Source organism: Oryza glaberrima, chromosome 2 (assembly GCF_000147395.1).
Source record: "Oryza glaberrima chromosome 2, OglaRS2, whole genome shotgun sequence".
Taxonomy (NCBI): Eukaryota; Viridiplantae; Streptophyta; class Magnoliopsida; order Poales; family Poaceae; genus Oryza; species Oryza glaberrima.
Genome location: NC_068327.1, coordinates 20,667,800 through 20,690,628, shown reverse-complemented (window position 1 = coordinate 20,690,628; position 22,829 = coordinate 20,667,800). Strand labels below are relative to the sequence as shown.

Sequence of the window (22,829 nt, the reverse complement as noted above, 5' to 3'; positions counted from 1 at the left end):
TGAAATGCCAAACAAATTAAGCTAAAATATCACAGATAATTCATACATAACATAGCTTAGTTTGCAATGCCAAGCAGAATAATAAACTGACTGATTTTTTTTCCCATGGTGCTACCTATGACAGTCCATAGTTACTCATACTGTCATACATGACCAACCTCACTGTGAATAATATCACTGATTATTTTAAGAAATGAAAAGGCAACACACTAATTAAAGACTGGGCAGCATATGTCATAAGATGGTAGAGGATAAATGCTGCCCCAAGGTTATTATATGTATATATGATGCTAATTCTAGGGTTAACTAATAGAGGATATCAAGTGGAAGAAGAGCACTGGATCGTATATGTTGCTGAATCAGACGCGCATCCTCTTCACATCTCCTCGGGGCACATGAGTCTCTGTTCCATTGCCGGCAGGGATGCCTTTTCCAGCCTAAGAACAGGAAATTTCAGAATGATATATCCATCAGTCTGAATGTTGTTGATTGCAAAGAATTAATGTTCAGTCCATTGGTGTGGCGGTGGAGTCGTGAGGTATATGACTCCATCCAACAGGGTTCAAATCGTAGTGTCAAGAAATACGGTTGCGTGCATGGTGCAGAGGCCGGAAGTTATACTTCCTTTATCCAACAAGAATGTTCAGCCCAATGTGAGAGTGTTTTTTTTAATTTATTTTTCTTCTTTTTGAAAGCAAAACATGAACTCACCTTCTCATCCGGCACGATGGCATATCGCTCTGATGGCGAGACCCAAACTTTAGCTGAAAAACAGGATTATATGATGTAAGTTCTCTGAATGAATGACTGAAGAATTGCATGAGCAGAGAGACCTGCCAGTAGAAGCTGAAAAAAGGCATGATGTGATGCATTGCATATATTTACCTGACATTGGGACGGCTTTTGATGATTCCAGCTGCTTGCAAGCTGATCCATCCGAGCTCAAGGCATCGATCATCTTGGGTATGTTCCTTCACCAACAGAAATATTTTCTTGATTCAGTTACCGCGCATTAAACCTGGATTTTTTATTTTTTATTTTTTTTTGCAAATGCGCAAATCCTTCGGGTGCGAGAAATTACCTATCAACTGTTTCACCATGGCCAAGCTGTCCACTGGTGCCCCTTCCCCATGAGAAAACATTCTTGGCTTCTGTCAGGGCAAGAGTGTGCCTCCATCCACAAGCAACTTGAACAACTTTCTGCAGTTGAGTGGCATATGATACAAATGAGACTGAAACTGAAAATGCGAAACTTATAACGTCAACTGAGAGGAATCCTTCTTCAGATGGAGCGGTGAAATAGCCTTGGTGATGATCACAAGCATTGCGGTTATCGTTGCGGAAAGATCATAACCATTGTGTTTAGAACCACATGACGCAATTAAAAGTTAACAGAGCAAAAGGGTGAGAACAAGTACTCCAAGACAACACCGTTTACCTGTTCGTTTGGAAAATTGACCTGCACCGGGGAGCAGTGATCTTCATTATCGCCAACACCGACTTGTCCAAACTACACATGACAAAAAAAAACTAAAGATTAGCATAAGTGATGATAAAATGCAAGCATAATGGTGGTAAATTGGTGCTCAGAGGATAAACATGTCAGAGAACACAAGTACAGACGATTCTCATGTAGTACACCTTACTCGAGACTCAAAATTGTCGGAGTATCGACGTGGTTTCACAAACTCTTATTTCGCCAGAGGCATGTCGTTTTCAAGATATTTATGCCAATAGAGGCATCCAAATTGAACATACATGTTGAATTGAACTGCATATACTAATCAATTCACTGAAATATGAATTACTATAGAGTGGTCACATATCATTCATACTCCGAAAATCAAGCTGACAAGTGGGGTTTGGTGGATTGGTGAAACACTTGGTACCTAAAAGTGGAGGTTGTAGTGGTAGTATGGTGCCCTGGAGGAACAGGGAAAACGGTTGCTATCTGCTGCTGTGAGATTTTTCTTTTTCCAGATCAAGACACTTAGCTCTTCTAGTTCCATTGTGTCTTAAAGAACACTGAATGTCATTCTTCAGAAATGTTTTAAGATTTAGTATTCATCAACATATAAGAACATGTTCAGAGCAAGATTGGTGCCATGTTCCCATCAGCAATTAATCAAACAAGGGGAGGAGTAGGCAATTCACCAATCACCTTGTTCCATCCCCATCCATAGAGTTTCCCATCTGCTGCAAGTGCCATTGTATGCCTCCACCCACCTGAAATCTTCATCACCCAAAAAAAAAAAAAGATCAACTCTACAGCTTCTTCCTATTGAAAAAAACAGTGTCACAAATAGAATTTCGACAGATTGCTATATTACAGAATTCAGAGCAAAAGGCTATCCATTTATACTTGAGATATTTTTTAGATAATATTTATACTTGAGATATAGTAGTATCCTTCAATGCTTCCAACTTGTGTGGAACCAGGTGATCCTCAAAATCACCATGCCCTAGCTGACCATACTTGCTCCATCCATATGTGTAGATGCTACCGGAGGAGGACACGGTGATAGTATGGCGCCACCCGCACGCTACAAGCACCATCTTTTGACCCTGGAAAATCAACGAAAAGGGTAGTTTTATCATCCTTGAGAATGTACCGGAATATATCCCATTTTCGAGTGTAAACTTGATACCTTCAGTTGCTATGCCTCGAGGTATCAAAATTTTTAGTGTAAATTTTTCACACCTACTTGTACTTTCTTTGAGTACCGTAAAATTTCTCCATGAAAAAAATGATGATGTAGAACATAAATGATAACTGCAATAAGAGTCAGAGACAACCAAGAGTAAGATTACTGACATTCACAGAAGAAACTTTTTCTGGGATTAAGCGGTCATCGCGATCGCCTAGTCCCAAGTTGCCATACCGACCCCAGCCCCAACCGTAGAGATCACCATCTTCTGTTACAGCAGCGGTGTGCTCGGCACCAGCAGCAATCATTTTTACACGGACACCCTGAATCCACACAGTCTTGTTGTTAATTAGAGCAAGTATTGTTCCTAACAGCCTCAATGTGCTGTTTCTGAATTTTAGAGGTGTCATTCTAGATATTTGAAGAATTTTGCCCATCAATGTTGCTATTGTCACAAAGCAAAAATGTTTCCTTTATTATTATTTTATTCTTTGGTGATCTCATGCGCAAATCGTGAAGCACATTGAAGGCTTGATTGCGACCACTCACTGCTCAACTTCTGATGGTATAGCTTAATTATTTTGCGTGATTTCGAAATTGTGGCATCAGTTCATGAATACTTCGTGGTCCATGGTTGGGGGGCTCATGGATGTTATTATTGGCACTCATAGCCTCGGCCAAGAACATCGTCAGGTGGAATACATTTGTACTCCCTCGGTCCCTCCCTTTATTTTTAGATATAAGGCGTATTTTGACTATAAAATTAAGTCTGCAAGACTAAACTCTGACCATTAATTTCTCGTAATATATTTTTTTAATAGGAACAAAACCAATATTACGTGGAAGCTCTTTGAAATACAAATCTATAGGTATAACTTTAAACACTAAAAAATATATTTGTATGCTTAATAATGCGCTCGTCAAAATCTTCAAAGTTTGTCCGTTTCGAAATCAAAATAAGCCTTATAGAAGTGAATGGAGGGAGTAGAGTACATAAAGATATTTCCCGCGGATGCTGCTATCATTTTCACTTATTCTTTTGGTCTATTTTGCCTTACCCTGTTCCAACAAACAGAGCTAGATGAAGACGTTTTGATACCTCAAAAGCTTGAATCTTTTGTGGGAGCAAGGAGTCCTCGGTGTTTCCGAGGCCAAGCTGACCATTTTGATTGCGTCCCCAGCTGAAATCAATCAACCAGCACACAAGAACACTTTGATTATAGGGATAGATTAAATATAATTAGAAACAAAATTAGCAAATAGCTCAAAAAATAAATGGTCTAAGGAATACAATACAGTAGAAGAAAGTTTATTAAGAAAACGTATTTTTCGAGACGCGTACTAAATAATCGTCGGTAATAATCCAGTAAAGTTGCTGAAAAGAAATAGCGATTTCTACGTACCGTCACTACCTTTCCTCTACTCTGAGAAACCCTATCTTTTCTTAAAAGGTAGTTTTCCTCTCTTAATAAAAGACTAGACATTTTGCTACTCGAAAAAAAAAAGAATGGTATTTGGGCTCGCCTGTTCGAGGGGACTCCGCTCGAGGGATAACATCGCTCTGGTCTCACCTACTGTCGAGCAGTAGCGATCCTATAAAGTCTTACCAAGATCACAGAACCCTGGGTAGATGATTCAATCCTAGTTTAATTTACGCGATGGTAATTAAGTATATCACTTAATAATTAGATATCACTGATAATTTTTATTCTAGGTTCGTCACTGCCGTCGTTGAGTCCGATATCCTAGGGTAGGCGCTTGGGCAGGTCGTAATACATGAAAGAGTTATTTTCATTTTAAACTCAGCAAGGTGTATTTGCATTAAAGGAGAAGGAAACAATGTACAATAGTCTTAAGGCTAGGAGATTACATCAAACAAAAGAAAAGGAAAGCGGGTGTGGGAGGGTGTCGTAATACATGAAAGAGTAGAGGTACCTGTGGACATGGCCGGCGACGGTGACGGCGAGGCAGTGGCTGTCGCCGCAGGCGATCTGGGTGATCCGGACGCCCTGGAGCGCCTGGATGGGCTGCGGGTTGAACACGTCGCTGGAGTTGCCGTGACCCAGCCTCCCGAAGTCGCCCCTGCAACGGCGGCGGATCGAATTCTCAGTTCGATTCACGGCGGCGGCGGCGAGATGATCGATCGATCAAGCGCAAGTGCGTACCATCCCCAACTGTAGAGCTGCAGCTCCTCGTCGGAGTAGGCGGTGGTGTGGTCGGCGCCGCATATGACGACGGAGGCGACGCCCCCCGGCGCGTCGTCGAACGCCGCCGTCAGCACCGTCGGCACCGGCCGGTCCTCCGCGTCGCCGTGCCCCAGCTGCCCGTCCTCGCCGCGCCCCCACGAGCACACCACCCCGCCGCCTACACGCCATGTCAATCCGTCAAGTCAGATAATTAACCACCGCCTAGGCGCTCTCTCTCTCTCTCTCTCGCGACGGCTTACTGAGCAGGGCGACGGAGTGGCTGGCGCCGGCGGAGATGAGGACGACGGACCGCTCCGGCGCCTCCGGGACCGCCTCGTCGTCGCCGGCGACCTCCACCTCCATCTCCATGCCGGTCGAATGCATGGTAGCAGCAGACAGAAGAGAACGAGAGCAGAGTGAGCAAGTGTGTAGATACGGCTGGTTTAAGTAGCCGTAGACTAGCAGCGGCGGATGGGATGGGCAACCCGCCAAAATAATGGCGCCAATTATTCACACTAAGCTACTATTTTCGTTTTATATTATAAGTCGTTTGACTTTTTTAAGTTAAAGTTCTTTAGATTTGAACAAGTTAAAAAATAGCAATATTTACAATATCAAATTAGTTTAATTAATTTAGCATTAAATATGTTTTGATATAATGTTTGTTTCGTATTACAAATATTACTATGTTTTGCTGTAAACTTGATTAAACTTTAAGAAGTTTGACTAATAAGAAAAAATCAAACAACTTAAAATATGAAACGGAGAGAATATTTCTGACTAGCTATACCTTAATTAAAAGAACAGATTTTATAATTCAATACCTACAAGATCTAGCGTCAGTGACGAACCCAGAGATTTTATGGAGTATGGACGGAACAAACCATGGCTGCTAGACTTTGGCATCGTCAATCATCGCTGGGATGGAATACTTTTTTTTATTTTTTTTTTACTTATGGCATGACATACTTGCAAATTGCAATTCTACTATGAGTTGGCGAGCTTGGAGCTTGGACGGCTGCCTAGAGTTGTTGCCCTTATGCATGTTTCTTCCCGTGTATGATGTGTAGGGGGTATTTGTATGGTTAGATTTATTCTGCAGCAGTTTAATTGTTAGTTTTAAATTGTACTCCCATAATATATGTATAATTTGACAATGTCTCGTCTTTTTTTTTCCCGAAGCCCATAGCTCCATCCTTTGGCCTTTGCTATACAGCTTAATAGCAAAGGAGTTGATTTTGATTTTTTTTTTTACTTTATTTTTTATATTGGTTATTAATTTGCTAAAAACACATCAAATTCTTTTTGTCAATAAAAATACTACAGCTTATAATTAGCAGTAGACGAAACGATGGGACTGTCATGTTTGAAGCGTGTGCGATGAAGTGGATTATTTAAATTTATCTAAACCCTTACCACACAACATCTCCCCGCGTTCAATTAGCATGCATATTTTCTATGCTTGAACATGGGTACTACTGTTCACTTTATGTTGATGATGTAACAAATCTATTTATAAATTAGATGAATAAGTTTAATTCGTCCATTAATTCGAGCTTGTGTTGAAAAAGGATATGTCACCTATTCAATCACGACTGCAACAACATTCATCAGTTACCGATGGCAGAGGAGGCAAAATAAGATGGGAAAGTGACTGGTGTACAAATCAATCAAACTCATTTTTCGATAATTACTTGAAAAATGCTAAAAGAAATGGAAATGGTTCTAGGTAGGAGGAAGGAACGAGCTCCATAAATTGTAGAGGATAGCTAGTGCAGCGGGGCCCGGCGTATGTACGCGCGACGGCGACGCCGCCTGCATTACTGCGCCTGCATGATCACTGCATCTGCATCATATAAGAAGAGATTAATGCTTGATTGTAACCCGTCCTAGTGATTAAGATGCTTGGAACTTTGTATAGTTGAAGGCACGCGCAACACCAATAAATGAGAGGCGCGTTGAGAAATACCGGTGGTGCGATGGTAATGTAGTTGGTTCCTGTTTAGTTCGCGAAAAAAAAATTAGTATGACATCGGATGATTGACCGAACGTCGGAAGGGGTTTTGACACGAATAAAAAAACTAACTCGCTTGGAAACCGCGAGACGAACATGTCAGGGATGTACTCGTGACTGTGTATAGTGGTGTGCACGTGTACATGTCTTTTATGTAACAGAAAAACAAATAAATAGGGAATCTTTCACAAGAAACATTTTTCATTTGATTGCAAATAACTAATGGAATTTCAAAGGGAAAAAAATCAGCTAAACACTCAGAAAGAATAGTTATCCTTTATATCCTAGAAGTTCTGCCAAATTCCCATTAAATTTATGCGTTCTAGAAACTAATAACGCTGCCCCGGAAGTAAAACAGCGACTGCAAGTACATGGTGAGCCCCCTGCGTCAAAACTTTCATGTGTTTAGAAAATGGATTAGAAAGGGTGGGATTGAAAAATGGAAATGATCGAAAGGATATGATAAAAAGAGAAGAGAAGAATGAATGGCTAAGATTGAAACTTACCCTTTTAAGGATGGAAAAATATATTCCAAACCTATTTTTCAAACGTGATCTTACTACATTTTAGTAGTAGCTTTCTTGATGAACTTGTACTGCTATTAATACTGCCGTCCAGTCAATTAAACAGGCTGGGACAGAGGATTTATTATTGGCCACGCATCCGGCGTGTAAGGCCAGGCCAGTAGTACTACTCGAGTACTACAGTACCGAGTACACTCACTGGTGATGTTGCGATCTATCGATCGGTGATGATCACTTGATCGGGATTCAGGAGTGGTTGGCAGCTCGTGTCATTGTCCCTAGAGCCAACGCCATTTCTTCCACATTCCAGTTCCAAGTCAGAATTTTTTTTTTATGTTTGATAAAGTTTATAAAAAAATATATTTTCAACACAAAATAAGCATATTATCAAAATATATTCAATGTTAAATTTAATAAAACTAATTTGATATTTTAGGTGTTGCTAAATTTTTCTATGAACTTGATCAAACTTGATAGTTCCTCCGTTTCTAAATATTTGACACCGTTGACTTTTTTAGCACATGTTTGACCGTTCGTCTTATTCAAAAACTTTTGTAAAATACGTAAAACTATATATATATATATATATATATATATATATATATATATATATATATATATATATATATACATAGAAGTATATTTAACAATGAATCAAATGATAGGAAAAATAATAATTACTTAAATTTTTTAAAATAAGACAAACGGTCAAACATATTTAAAAATATCAACGGCGTCAAATATTTAGAAACAAAGGGAGTAAAATTTGACTAGGAAAAAAGTTTATTTGTCAACCATGGAACAGCATAATTATAATGATTAAACAGTGATCCTGATCTGTAATCTGGCTATTTATACCGGCTCCTGCTTACAAATTCATATGCTAGTAGGAGTACCGTTTACTTTAAATGCCAATGTACTGCACTCTCTATCTTTGTAGTATATTCAATAATACTAGTAACATGTGTCAATAAGTTTGAGAGCCGCTCTACTTGCTCAACAACTTGCCCATAGATGCATTCATTTCTCTCCACTGTCTTCGTTTTCTCCGTCGTCGACATGGCAAGTCACATTCACATACATTTTGAAGTAAAACAATGGACTAACCAGGCATTGCATTGAATAGAAGGGAACACTGTGAATTATACAAAGGAAAAGAGATATGAAAAAGGCTGTTTAGGAACTTTTCACATCCCATGTATCTTTCTTGACATGATGAAGAAAGATTGAAACCAATTAGCCATTTTGCCTGTAAAGCGATTTGAATCAAATCAATTATTCCTATCGGGATTACACATAGCGCAGAGGGAGCCAATGGGCAAATTAATTAGTAAAAGAACCGCAAAGGCAATGACCTATTTGCAGAATATGTTTCTACCTCTAATAAACTGACAGTAACATCTGCTCCTATTAAATAGAATTACGGGCGCACGCAATTCTGATACACCTCTGGGGCTCTGATAAACAGGAACTACAATGTATAAACCACTATTTGAGGTTCAAAAACCAGGACTTGGGTCACTCCCTGCCTCTAGGTCCTGGATCACCCTGCTCCTGAGACGTTGGAGGCAGCAGGCAACTTTCAAAATCTTTGATTATTGTTAGGAAATCTCCGTCCTTGATGATTGTATGGAAATTTTGTTCTCGCCCCATTTCTCCAATTCCTATGTATTCTCCCGTCTCTATTTGCAGCCCTGCCACAATGTCCCAAACTGTTGTGTTCATGCTGAGACATCTGAGTGGAAGGACAAGGACTCCCTCTTGGATAGGGCGGCAATGGTGGAAAGGGCTGGAAAGGCACACCAGGTGCGACTTTCCAGTTTTTGCGACATGGCCCTCCTTCAACTTCTGGGGTTCCAAAATGCTCAACAAAAGCGATTGGAATCCCGTATGAAATAGTCAAGTTATGTTGATACCTCTCCAAGTATAATCCTGGAGAAACCCCCGATTCTAAACAAGCTTGTCCAGGCCGACTTTCCTGTTGAGACTCAAATCCAGGAGGTGCTTCATCATCTGCACCATCGGCTGAACTTCCCACCACAGGAACATTATTGTGGGAGCTGTTCGTTCCCCAATTACCATGCAACTTATTTCCCACCGAGCCAGTCCGAAACTCACTTTGTACAGGACAAACTTTCTGAATTTTCAGGCCACCCATTTTATAGTGGTCATCTGGTTGGTAATCCCAACGGCTCTTGCGTTTTCTTCTGATGGATTTCCAATCCATAGTGTTGGCTGAAGTTGGAAAAGATCCACCAGCTGTTGAAATGACATGAATATCGTGTGCAGATATGGATGCACGTGAATATTCTGTTGGCTCATTTCTTGAAATATTTCGAGGGGCCCATTGGATCCATCTATCACGAAAGTTCCGAGCAATCTGTTGAACCTGTTAAAATCATTATATGAATCAAACAGGTCATATCCTCACATCAGAGAATCACTAAGCCTATAAATGCAGGTAATAACAAACAATATTCTTATTGCAAAACCTATATTAAAGACCAACAGATATCAAGCCAGCTAAGAGAGAATATAAATTGTACTCCCTCCGTTTCAGGTTATAAGACTTTTTGACTTTGGTCAAAGTCAAACTGCTTTAAATTTAACCAAGTTTGTAGAAAAAAGTAGTAACATTTCCAATCCAAGACAAATTTATTATGAAAATATATTCAATTATTGATTTGATGAAACTAATTTAGTATTATAAATATTACTATATTTGTCTATAAACTTAGTTCAATTTGAAACAGTTTGACTTTGCCGAAAGTCAAAACGTCTTATAACCTGAAACGGAGGGAGTATTTAACTAAGTTCCAGCAGTTTCCGGGAAGGCTCAAAGAATACAGCTGTTCATAAGTAAACATGATGATGCTAATGCATAATCCGTTTACAGCGAAGTACTCGCACTAATACATTTGCTAACTTATTTGCAAACAAAAAAACTATATGAATTTTCAAACTATATTGGAAATTTGGATTGGTTATCCATTAACGAAAATAAAGAAAACTTGATTTTGGTTCCATTTTTTGCTCTAAGCAAAAAGACTTGTCCTATGTCCATGGATAAACTAAGCATTTACAATACAGAAACAATCAATATCAAACCATGTATATGCATGACAAGCTCAGAAACATGCACTAGTATTACCAATTATGTTGTATTGCTTTCTTTTAAAGTGACATTTCCCTCCCAAAATAATTAATTTGCTGATTGCATTTGCAAACTTGCAATCTTTCTATAACAAAGAGTCAATGCACAAACAAATACCTAAAAAACAAGATAAAAATCATACACGTTGGGATTAGTATATTTATTACCTGCATATCATTATGCCTTAACAAGCCCAACATCGACTCCCTGAAGCTGCAATGCGAATTTCAGAGAATAAAAGGTAAGGAAAAATTGTAGAATTGATGCTTCAAAATGAAAACTTCAACAGCAAAAGAAGCTATATTTAGAGCATTAAAATACTGTCCATAGCATGTTATTTGCACGGCTAAAGCTTAGTAATACAATTAATGGTAAACCTGCAACTGCAATTAGATATACATAAAACAAGTGTCTTGAATTCAAAATTGTCACCTCCAAATATACTGTTCACTCAGGGCAGCATTAGGAAATATTCTTTAATATGGGACTTGTAATATAATAAATTGCAATGCTACAAACACATTTCACATGTGGTTGCTTGATGCATTACAAAAGGCCATACAGAAGATGTACTAGCAAAATTTGAAAGCTTGAAATATCAAACATACAAAAATAACAAGCAAGAATTGCATTTATTTCCTCGGAAGACCATGTTTTGGCATAAAAAATATGTTGCTACTCAAAGCAAATATACAGAAAACTATAATGAAACCTAAGAATGAAAAATACCAAATGAATAAATAACAAGTTTGAATAATCAAACCTTTCTGTCCCAGCACATCGAGGACCACCATTTATATGTTCAGATGTCAGAATGCCCTTGGAAGCTAGAAACTCAAGTACCTGAAGAAAGATTACTCATAAGGAAAAAATAGGGTCCCATAATGATATAATTCTGTGATAGAAATATTATTCTCTTTTTTGTTATACAGAAAATAAGAACAGTGGTGCAGGCATTGCACTCATTACAAATTAAAAGCATGTCCATCCCTATCTGTTAAGAAGGTACTAGAGGACAGGTATGTAGTTAGCACCTGTGCTATGGGCCATGGGTTTAGGTGTTACAGCAAAAATGCTTCGCCCATGCTAAACGTGGTAACTGGCTCATGCTAAATCTCTCCCTCGTACATTTCACAAATGTTTAATGATAAAATCTCCAAAATATTATAACGTTAGCACCAAAAAATAGGTGGCATATAATAATTAATGGTACCAAAGGTCTAGGGAAAAAAAACACCCCTACAATTCCAAATGCAATACGTTTTAGCCTACTCAACTCTTTCCTAAATGTAAGTTGCTTTGGAATTTCTATGCATTTTTACATCTTTTCTTTCTTGTTTGCCCTTGCCAAATAAATGCCACCATCTCACAAAATACATTATCATCTTTTCCAGTGCAGCATAAATGAAGGACAATAGTCATTTTGAGTTTTTTTTCTTGATTTTTGTGCACAAGTCATAAAAGAATCAGAGGGAGTAGCTAACAAGGATCTTGTGGGGGTTGATATGTCCACTGTAGTACCTAGATCAATTGTTAAGGGATGTACTTGCTCTAATGTGATATATTAATTGGAAACTAATGTAATAAGACATAACATAAAAAAGAAATGCAAACCTTCACAAGCTTTCTTATTATAGGTATCCTATGGAAATCGCTTTTATTCTGCTTTAATATATTGTGAAGCATTTGCAGTCCTGTCAGAAAATAGTACAAATAGTTTATTAGTCAGTAATTCTAGATGATTGTATTTCACGTAAAAAGCTGCAGAATGCAAGAAAATGTACCATTCTTATTGATGATATCCAACAGGACAGAATTGGATCTTGTTTTCAGAAGTGCATCAAGAATTAACGAAAGATCCCTTACACTGAAAGATATAACAGAAGCATATTTAGACTGGGCAAATGTAACTTGCTGGATATGTTATTAGGTAATCAAACCTTTTAGACGTGCCCCCAGCATTGTCACCTTCCGCTGCAGTCACAAGGAGAAGCTTCAAGTATCCATTTGTTGCGTCCTTTTGGAAAAAAAAATTATCAGTAGTTAGAATAATATCCAATGACAGAAAAGGTAGAATGGAGAGATATTTGGACTGCTTGACGCCCAATTGATGCAACACAGAACACATGCAAATATTGCCTAGCCTTTCAAGTTCAAACCACACCGTGTACCAAAAAGGATGACCAAGAAACAATTTAAACCTAAAGAAGTCTAATAAAGGTAGAAGTACAATCAATCGAAAGTCGTTCATACACTATGTTCTTGAGATTGATACTAATAAGTGTGAGAAATACTAATCCATATTTCATACACTGTCTTTTAGCATTTGCGCTCAAGAAATGTGGAATACCACTATATAAGTTTCCCTAATCCCCAATGCGGTGCAAACTCCGTAAGAGAATGCCTCATAAAAAAACTGGGTTGATTTTTAGTCATTTAGCATATGACAACATATCCTAATTAAAAGTTGATGCAAAAAAATCAGTAAAATATATTCAGTCCTAGTCTATAATTGAAGTATATATATAATGCAAAGGACAAGAGGATACATACTTTTCGTTTGCTAATACCTCCATTTACATCAAGCAAGCTGTTCAATCTTCCTTCAACTGTGCATATCAGGTAGCGATCATTAACAGTCATATGTAACCCTAGACAGAAAGAGAGATACACTTGGAAGAACAGTATTACCTCCCAAAATGTGCTCACTGTCAATAGGAGCTGATGATGGATTCAGAATCAAATGATGTTTTACATTGGTTTTCTTATTAGCGTGGAAACCTGGTACCCGGTGGCTCCCCAAATCGTAACTAGGCGGAATTCCATTTGTTGTGCTTGGAACCTTTGGTCCATCCAGTGTGCATGGAGCCCTTTGCAAAATTTCTGATGACCGAGTACCATATTCTGGAAACTGCCGCGACGTACTCTCAACTGTCCGGGACACATGGACAGGTGTGCGGACGACATCTTCATCATCCTGTGGGCTCAATGCTTCTAAGGAATTTTCTGGCTCACTTATGTCAAATAAGGTTCCTGAAGTTTGTTGCTCAGATTCTAACTCTGGTGGGTTCACAGATGGGCAATCATTTGAATCTTCTGTTTTAGTGGAAGCTTCATGGTCGACAATATCTAGATGTGTGCCATGAGAGGACAAACCATTTGCACCAAGTACTTCCTCAGCATCCTCCTGAACAGCCATAGGTTCGAAAGTCCCTGCTTCAGCATCATCTTGAGTAATCATATCAGCGCCTGATATGTCACCACCGATGTAACCCCGGCATTTGGCAGTACCGCAAAAGCATTTCTGAGGAGCAGCACCAGATACACGAACATAGTTGTAATCAAACGTCAATTCTTCACCCTGTGAGGAAATAAATATCCATTAAGTGCAGCACATATAATACAGATATAGGTTATACTGAAGGATACGTTTCATTTGCACAAATTATCTCTACAATAAGAAAGGTGGTGGTGGTAGTCAGTGTACCAGATAACCACTTGAATTGGGGTCTTTTGCATGTGGCTAGGCTATTTTATATGACTTTTTTTTGCAAATTAATATGTTTTTCCCAAAAAAATATACAACATTTTAAGTTGGTATTTAAATTTAGCTAGTATAAAGCAAACTCTCAGTTTCTCAGGACCTGCATCATGTTCATTGATGATTTCAAGTTTCTAGCCTTACCTTCTTGATGTTCCTCATAGCAAATATTCCAATGCAGACTTCACCATTGACCATCCACTGCTCACAAGGAAAAAGTAATTTAATGGACTCAAAATAAGAATATAACTAATTACACAATTTTATGCACCAATCATTATTTATTTATTTATTTGTAAATATAACATATGACTTGTATTGGACATTATCAGGATATTTTAAGTAACAAAGGCAAGGGATCTGGTCAGCTATTCAAATATAAAGATCAAATAAATCGGTTTTACCTTCTCTGTACGGCAATTAGGACTGCAGCTATGATTGATGAACCGGCCCAAGTTTCCTTTAGTACAAGCATCTATCACCTAGAAGAGTTCAAAGCAAAATGCCAAAAGTGGTATTAACTATAAACTGATTTAATTTTAAGTGTTAGCATCATGAAGGTTGACATAAGAAAAACAGATACCACACTGGGTTGTTTGTATCATCTATTGATATTATAGGAAATGATATAAATGAACTAATCTGATAATTTCTAATCGAAGGCATATCTAAGAAGTGGCAGGGATTGAGAAAGACATGAAGTTAGAAATGAGGGAGTACATCTATGCAATATGAATGGTTAAGAATAAATAAAGACATACCTCACCACCATTAAGTGCCATGAAATAGAAATGCTTCTGGCCTTTAGAGGCATAATACCTTTGGCGGGATTCATAAGCCGTTATATCAAGGACCTGAAACAACAATGAAGTAAGCAAATCAACAAACTCATTAGACATGAGGTCATTCATAATAGTAGAAGAGAAATTGAGTTAGAGAGCAGATTGCATAAATACACAGAATTTCTGTACCAGAGGGTTGTACAGTTTTGGATAAAAATGGAATTTGTATATACTAGTATATTTTTAATACATAAGTCGGAAACACGACGAAGTAATATCAGAGTTATAGTTGTTTAAAAATATATCTATATAAAATAGATGCATGGAATGAAGGATGCTACTAATGGAATCATTATCTCTTCATTCTTTTTGCGTTTTTACCAATATCCATGTGAAAAGAATGAGATAAGTATCCTGGCTATGTCAGAACAAGGTATTCATTACAACGAATGTGAAACCAACATAATCAACATTTAAACAGAGCATGTTTCCCTGCAAAAAGAAAAAAGAAAACAGAGCATGTTGGCAACACATGCATGCATGCATGCACAAATGGCTCAGTGCAATCAACAGATACAAGGTATTATTTAGTGACATGCCAACATAAAACATTGCTCCCATGGGCAAGTTGCACTAACAGAAATATAACGCCACCACAAACCCGGAATAAACAGAGGAGGGGGGACGATAGGCAGCATGAAGCACTACCTCTCCAACATATTCAATGAGGAATCGTCCTTCAGATACATCTTCCTTCAATTGCAATCCATAGCCCTTTTTACCAGTATGGAACTTACCAAGTTTTGCATAGGTACGCCTTTGGAACTGTTCCAAGAACTTTATAAGTTCAAACCCAGCATAGTAAGGAAACAAGAACAAGGATATGAAAGAATCTAACCTGCTGATTGGAACAGTGCTCCCCACATGGACATGTACGTTTGGTGCATTCAATGTTGAGTATCCTGTTCAAGCAACCATCTCTACAACCCATTCGGTCATCGTGAGGCGGCTTACAATTGCATACCATGCTCTTGCATTATTGAATAAAAAAATAGAAATATCAGGTTTGTCTGCTGGAATTTCAACCCCCAAAAGAACCAAGAACAAAGAAATAATAAGTTGTCTACAACAGTTCAAGACAGTTTAGCCTGTACTCCATCCAGGCACATAAACATGTTCTTTCGGACATGTTGTCAAACTTTCAAAAAATTGAATATCGATAAATTTTTAAATAATTAGATTGGAGGCATGAAAAAATATAATCACGTGTGTAGATTTGTCTCGAAAATTACTTAAAAATATATCACAATAGAAATTAGTGGTCAAAATTGTATTTTGAAGACTGGATATGTCCAAAATGATTTTCAGGGCTGTAGGGAGTACAGATAGAAAATAAAAAGGAGATAATATAAATTCAAGAGGTTGAGGGTGCAGAAACATAAATAATATGAGAGAGAGAGAGAGAGAGAGAGAGGCCATGGGGAGCATTTTACTTGTCCTGAACAACAGTTTCCACCTTCCACTAATCATGCTGTAGCAGAAGGGAGAAATGGAAATGTGCGCAAGTGAAACTGACTGTGAATTTTTGCTGTAACTGAAAACTTGTGAACCATGGCCATCCTTGATTTGGAGTGGCTATGATACAACTGTCTGCCTTTACATAGGCACTTCAGCAACAGTTTTTTCCAGCTTATCCTACACGCGGCATGGGAAGTGAAACTATGAGGTAAGTGGAGAAACTAAAGCTCTGTTTGGTATTGCGGTGCCTTATGATAATCTCGTTTTCAGAAAGAGCTTTTGAATTTTGGTGTTGAGCAAACTGCCTTTATTTTGATCTTGGTATTGTGGTGCCTTATGATAATCTCGTTTTCAGATAGAGCTTTTGAATTTTGGTGTTGAGCAAACTGCCTTTATTTTGATCCATGTGGCAAACGATAATATTATAATGTAAAATATGAAAATTGGGAAAACATGACAGATGGATAACATATTTTATCTAACTGTGATTCGATTTGTAGAATAAGCTACAATAATTATAAGTTCATTTCCACGGAAACTTAAAAAACAAGTGCGCGCAACACAGCAACCACAAACTGAGCCTAACAATGTGTAGCATGCTCACCCCCATAAGATTTATTGCAATACCATGTTCTGAGTACAATACACATAAACTACAAAACTCTATATGAATCTTAACTGCTCCTTGCACATAAAAAGCAATATGGTCGGAAAAAAATAATGCTAGGTAAATTTAACAAACAGAAAACAAAAGAATGTCAATTAAGAAATAAAAAGTGAGTAGATCAACCCATACCTCATCAATGGATTGTGTCCTGCGGTTACGATGTAGAAACAAGTTTGACCTGAGAAGTGCAAAGTTTGGTTCTCCAGAAGCTGCAACACAGCAATATGAAAAAGTTTGTCACAAATCAGATATGATAGAGAGCAACAAAAGAAAATTTTGCATTTTCTGACCAGAATGTCTAGAGTCAAAAATTCAAACCTTTCGAGTTTGATCCATCGCCATTAGCTTCATCAGCAGAAGCATCTGAAAGCCCAAGCTCCGCATTGATCTCATCATCTGTCTTCTCTTGTGGTATAGAGCAATCGGCAAATGTCTTATCTTCGTTTTCCTTACAAGTCCTTTGTATAAACAAGAAAGGAAAATGAGTTGTAATTTATTAACCATTCAACAGATAAAGAAAAAAATTCAAAATGAGTAGGCAAACACATCTGAAATGACATCTACATCAAAAAGATCAATAATATTAAACCAAATGGAAGAATTAAAATATATATTTTCAATGTAGCGGAGCCACATGTTGGTAATAAGGTTAATCTTTGCCCTCTCAAACTTCACAAACACAGGTCATTTTTCACTTTTCAGTCTCCAATGCAATATTGCCCATGTTTTTCATTACAATATAGTACATGGAAACTGCCTGTTATGAAAGTATTATGCAAGACAAATCCCATGACATCACCTCTCAAGTCAAATGATATGTTTCTACATATATACATTAATAGTCTACATGAATCCCGTGGAAAGTATGAGCATAAATGAAAAAGGCCCATGAAATACGAATATTTTAAGGAATGGAATGCAATAGATATCTGTAGTTACACTGTAGAATTGAACAGCCTCTGTTTGCACAGGAAATACTAATATGAAATATTGAACATGGGCACATCTAACATGCAAGAAGCACCTTTCTTCCTCTGGGTAACTGGCTGGCTGCTAGCCAACTGCCAAAATGATAGAGCACAAACAAATGCAAAATGTAAGATTTACTCTACAGATTATCTAAATATAGTGTCAGAAGTCTTTCTTCCTTTAGAAAGAAATATGTTTTCCATTTTACCAAACTTTTCTATTTCACATAGGTGATTGTGGACTAGCATAGCAAAACAAAAGGAAATCCAAACAAAAAGGATTTCAAATGAGTTATTTTCCAGTGGAACAATGCAGTAATAGATTTCAGCGTATGATTACTCGATTAGGTTAGAGGACTGGTGCAACCAAGAAAATTGATCAAATAGGGATGGCAGGATGGAAATCAATACCATCTGAGATTTTCTTTTGAGATTTTATCTGCCAGTTCAGTTGGTATGCAGCGCCATTTTTCGCAATCATCACAACAAACCCAAGCAGGTGCTGGTGGTACAGATGCACCATCAGTTTTGCAAGCAACAACTGCAGGTAATTCAACAGATACGGCAGAAGAGTTCTTGAATACAAGTTCAGCAGCAGGAATAAGATCACCTGTATAAATAAGATAGTTAGCACCAACAGAAGCTACTTGATAAATGATAGTAAAGGAGGATCAAATGATAGAAGTCAAAGATGAAAATATATACTCTGTTTATTCATGCGAGGTTCTGACAGGTCAGTTAACTGAGCCGGCAAACCGTAGGTGTTATCAGCTATATTTTTCTTCTTGCTTCTGCCCTTCCCATGTGGATCCCGCACCTTACCCTTCTTTCCTCCATGACTATCCTTTTTCTTGCGCCTTGGTGATTTCACATTGTCAAATGCACTCCCTTCGTCATCATTGTCAATTCCAAAAGGACACATATTGTCATATCCATGCATACCAACATCATGTATGGCAGAAGTTACGACCTTAGAACAAGAACCAAACTTTGGAGGTCTCGTATGAAGCAGCAACTCAGATGGATCAAGTGAAGGTGAATCATTAGAAAAGGACACGAGTTTTGAAGCTTCACTAGATGAAATTTTGGTGGAACTTCTATTTTTGTTTATGTTTTTTCCCTTCTTTCCATCTTTCTTTCGGCATTCCTGCTTTCCCACATTTCTACCTTTCCTCATCGTATTGGACTTCGCTAAAGTTTGCTTTCCTTCACCAATATCATTGTACATCATGGCATGTGATGGAATGACATCTTCCTTCCCCATGTCGTTCTCCCTCACAGTTTTGACCTGCTGCTCCGAATCCATCAATGATGAAGCATGATGATTTTCACAGTGAGAAGTAGATAAAGCAGATGCACGAAGACCACCTCCAATCAATCCACCAGGACAAGATGGGTTTTCATGCACTATAACATCAAGGGTTGCAGAAGTGTTGCTTTCACATGTAACAGAAGCTATATCCAAAACAGAGTCTGGTGAAAACCCAACTATATTATTTAGAGAACGTTCAGAAGTTGAAGTACCACACTCTCCATGGATGTACCCAGGGCATGTTTCTTGAGTAACATTCTCCAAGCCAAACTGTTGTGTGTCAGTCAGGCTAGATGTTAATTTTAGAGTATGATTACCTTCAACACACTGTGCAGCTTTGTGAGCACCATTCGAAGAATTGAACAATGCATCAGAAGAAACATTAGTATCAATCCTCACTGAACAGGTCGGTTGGCCATTCAATTCACCTGCTAAATATCCAATATCAGAAAGTGATGTGTTTTTATATTTTGAACATCTTGAAGTTCGAATTTTCCGAATAGATAGCTGTTTTTTCTCGCTAGATCCTCTATTTGATATTTCTTTTCCCAAACAAATTTGATGAGAACGAGAAGTCGAAGGACCACAGTTCTGATTGAAACCATCCATTAGCTTTTGTAGGCTGCCCCAAGCAGAAGAGTTCAATGGCCTATTGATGCCACTTCTTCCCTTTGTGGTTTTGTTTGGGAACTTAATCATGGTGCTTTTAAGTAATGAGCTTACACTGTCAACCTTCTTAGATTTGCGTGTACTATTACCTGATTTGTTTATCTGGTCACACTTCTCAAAATTAGAATTTCTTGATGAGGCAGCTCTTACTGGATTCCTCCGCCTGAAGAAAATCACCGGCACTTCCTTTTGGTTATGAGAACCATTACCATTCTCAACAAAATCAACAGAGCAAGCTTTGTCATCAGTGGAAGTACACGTATTGAGCTCTTGTACCAAACAGTCTGAAGATTCCAGTCCAATACCAGCAGAATCTTGATGGCCTAGGCAGAAGGCGGGTGTTTCCCTGCCACTATAACAAGGTTCATTTTCACAAGGTAGGTTATGGGACGAACTAGTCAGATCTCTCTCTGGGGGGGATTCAGAGATCACATGCTTTTCACGACTTTGTTGGAGTGGAAACTCTATTTCAGCACAGGGATCACAAGATCTTCTAGTGCCTGTATTTTCTACTTCACAAACAGATGCAGTTGAACCCTTTGGAACATCCATCCAGAAGTGTTGATTCTCATCTCCAGAAGCCTCAGTCTGAGGCCTGCTGTCACATGAAAGCATAACTTCTCCGAGCAAATCATGAGCCAATTTCTCCACACCAGTTCTATTTTCAGATATCTCACCAACTAAACCATCCTCTTTGTATAAAAGAACATCAATGGGGCTATTATAGTTAGAGGGAATCGATGCCTCATCCACTGGACAGGAGACCACTACATCACTTTTTGGATGAAAAACATCCTTTACCAGCTCATGGTTAGCACCAGTCATCGATCTCAGACCGTCACCACCACGTGGTAATATGTCGGTGCCATACTTCCCTGAATCCGACAAAGCTACGATGCTGTGGCATGGTTCCACTTGACCTGTCTGTAAGCCCTCTTCACATGTCTTAACCTCCAATGTGGAACTCTGATTCTCATCTGCATGAGACTCCTTTAAAGACCTACTCTCACAGGAAAGTACACCTCCTCGCTGTGAACCATGCGACACTTTCTCCATGATTGCTCTATGCTCAGATGTTTTACCAATCTGAACAGCGTTGCCATCAAAAGTAAAATCAACAGAGCTCACAGAAATTGAAGGAACTGAATCCTCATGGATAGAACTAGAGAACTCTCCTCTAGTATTTGTCAACAATTCATCCTTTTCCAGCTGATGGTTAGGATCTGTCTTCGAACATATGACATTCATGCCATATGATGGCTGCTGGACACCAAATTCTGTCAAATATGGAAAGCCCTTGTTATCACATTGTGGTTCCTTGGAACACATCTGTAAATCATCTAGACTTTTCTCTACGTCTACCCCACCTCGCAAAACAATTCCATCACACGCCAAATCACCCTGCCCGCATTGACTCCCCTGTGTCACCTTGTTCCCCATGACTGCTATGTGTCGAGCATCCTTGGACTGGCATCCTTCACTAAGAGGGGCATATAAAACATTGCACCACAAATCACCATTGGCCATATGAGACATCCCCAAATCATTGAGAGTTTCACACGCACAACCTGCCTTGCGTAAAGAATCATCAATACCACCAGAAAAAGAAGGGATTGAATCATCCTCCACCGACCTAGAGACTTCAGCTTCAATTTTTGGTATCAAATCAACTTGTTTCAGCTCATTATTACCCTTTATCGTAAATCCCACCCCATCAACCACTTGTGGCCATCGCTCACTGTCATTATGCGAATCCGACAAACCCTCGCTATCACAATGTGGTTTCGTGCAAACCATCTGTAAATCTTCTGTGTTTGTCTTTACGTCCATTGTGCCACCCAAATCATCTTTACTGCCCGCCAAATCACCATGCTCACAAATGCTCCCCTCTGTCGCTTTGTCCAGCAAGTAACGCATATGGCCGTTATCACTGGAGAAAACTTCGCTGAAGGGAGCAAATAATGTCTTATTCGATACCCCGCCATTGGGCGCATGACACGTCTGCAAATTGCTGGGTTCAGCAGATTCCACAGGATAACTGCCATGCTTCTCTCCCGCCATGTTCATAGACCCCTCCTGCAAACTAGACTCCTTCTCACCACCAATCTGACCCCTTCCTTCAAAAGGGGTAGAAACATTCACAGCAGATTCCACCAATTCTGCAGCGGAGCCACCTCCATTATCTCGGACTCCATCTCCCTCTGTGGGCAGGCGTCTCTGCTGACCACCGCAGACCTTCCCACCATCACCGAGCTCACCGCCCATCTCAGGAACAGCGAGCAAAGCCAGGCCACGGCCGCCAACAGCACCCTCCTCTCCTCCCAACCGCCCAACCGCAGCATGATCCTCCCGCCCACGCGCTTCCCCGTCAGGCTCCTCCATCGAAGCAGCGTGTCAGCGGGGAGCCGCACGGATCGAGACCATCCAATGCACGCCCCCCCACCTCCCCTCCCCCCGCGTCCTCGCCGCTTCTCCCCACCTCCGATCACACCCAAAAAAAAAACCCTAGAATTCGCGAGCCCCTGCAACCTCCACCGCAAACGAACGCCCAATCAGAATTCCGCCCAAACCCTACCGAGACCAAAAAAAAAAAAAAAAAAACAACGAGAGAGAGAGAACACCAACCTCAAACGAAGCCACACTACGGCGGCGGCGGCGAATGCCTGCGGACCCCGGCGCCCGGCGAGGAGGGGCCCGCCGCCTGTCCGTACGCGCGCCGCGGCGGCGGGGGGCGAGGAGGCGGCGAGTCGGGTCGTCGTAGTCGCCGCGTCGTTGCGGGGAGGAGGCGGCGGAGGAGGAGGCGGATAGGGAGGAAGAGAGAGAGAAGGGGGGAAGAGGAGGAGGAG

General features: G+C 39.5%; 2 protein-coding genes across 2 annotated transcripts; both read right to left on the bottom strand.

The window, feature by feature from the left end:
- On the bottom strand, window positions 1-5,254 carry LOC127761560 (ultraviolet-B receptor UVR8-like). The gene is made up of 12 exons (XM_052285874.1): window positions 5,095-5,254; window positions 4,814-5,012; window positions 4,584-4,730; window positions 3,748-3,829; window positions 2,816-2,971; window positions 2,392-2,565; window positions 2,162-2,233; window positions 1,439-1,510; window positions 1,082-1,200; window positions 886-971; window positions 712-764; window positions 1-437 (listed from the first exon to the last, which is right to left on the bottom strand). The coding sequence occupies exons 1-12, from the start codon at window positions 5,216-5,218 to the stop codon at window positions 360-362; spliced, it is 1,362 nt and encodes a 453-aa protein (XP_052141834.1). The 5' UTR covers window positions 5,219-5,254; the 3' UTR covers window positions 1-359.
- Window positions 5,255-8,598: 3,344 nt separating this feature from the next.
- Window positions 8,599-22,829, bottom strand: LOC127764327 (uncharacterized). The gene is made up of 18 exons (XM_052289188.1): window positions 22,609-22,829; window positions 18,708-22,505; window positions 18,414-18,612; window positions 17,353-17,492; window positions 17,164-17,243; window positions 15,748-15,879; window positions 15,558-15,674; window positions 14,829-14,921; window positions 14,472-14,549; window positions 14,212-14,268; window positions 13,218-13,887; window positions 13,080-13,135; window positions 12,467-12,543; window positions 12,311-12,393; window positions 12,141-12,220; window positions 11,290-11,369; window positions 10,694-10,739; window positions 8,599-9,761 (listed from the first exon to the last, which is right to left on the bottom strand). Exons 2-18 carry the CDS (start codon window positions 22,363-22,365, stop codon window positions 8,955-8,957), a joined length of 6,453 nt encoding a protein of 2,150 aa, XP_052145148.1. The 5' UTR covers window positions 22,366-22,505; window positions 22,609-22,829; the 3' UTR covers window positions 8,599-8,954.

Bases quoted from the DNA above. Each gene is read 5' to 3' on its own strand.
- LOC127761560 (XM_052285874.1), bottom strand. From the start codon at position 5,218: ATGCATTCGACCGGCATGGAGATGGAGGTGGAGGTCGCCGGCGACGAC. The intron at 4,731-4,813 runs GTACGCACTTGC...CCGCCGTTGCAG, and splicing joins CAGCTCTACAGTTGGGGATG to GGGCGACTTCGGGAGGCTGG. The intron at 972-1,081 runs GTAATTTCTCGC...CTGTTGGTGAAG, and splicing joins CATGGTGAAACAGTTGATAG to GAACATACCCAAGATGATCG.
- LOC127764327 (XM_052289188.1), bottom strand. From the start codon at position 22,365: ATGGAGGAGCCTGACGGGGAAGCGCGTGGGCGGGAGGATCATGCTGCG. The intron at 15,675-15,747 runs GTTAGATTCTTT...TTCTTGGAACAG, and splicing joins AGCACTGTTCCAATCAGCAG to TTCCAAAGGCGTACCTATGC. The intron at 14,550-14,828 runs GTATGTCTTTAT...GAACTCTTCTAG, and splicing joins TGGCACTTAATGGTGGTGAG to GTGATAGATGCTTGTACTAA.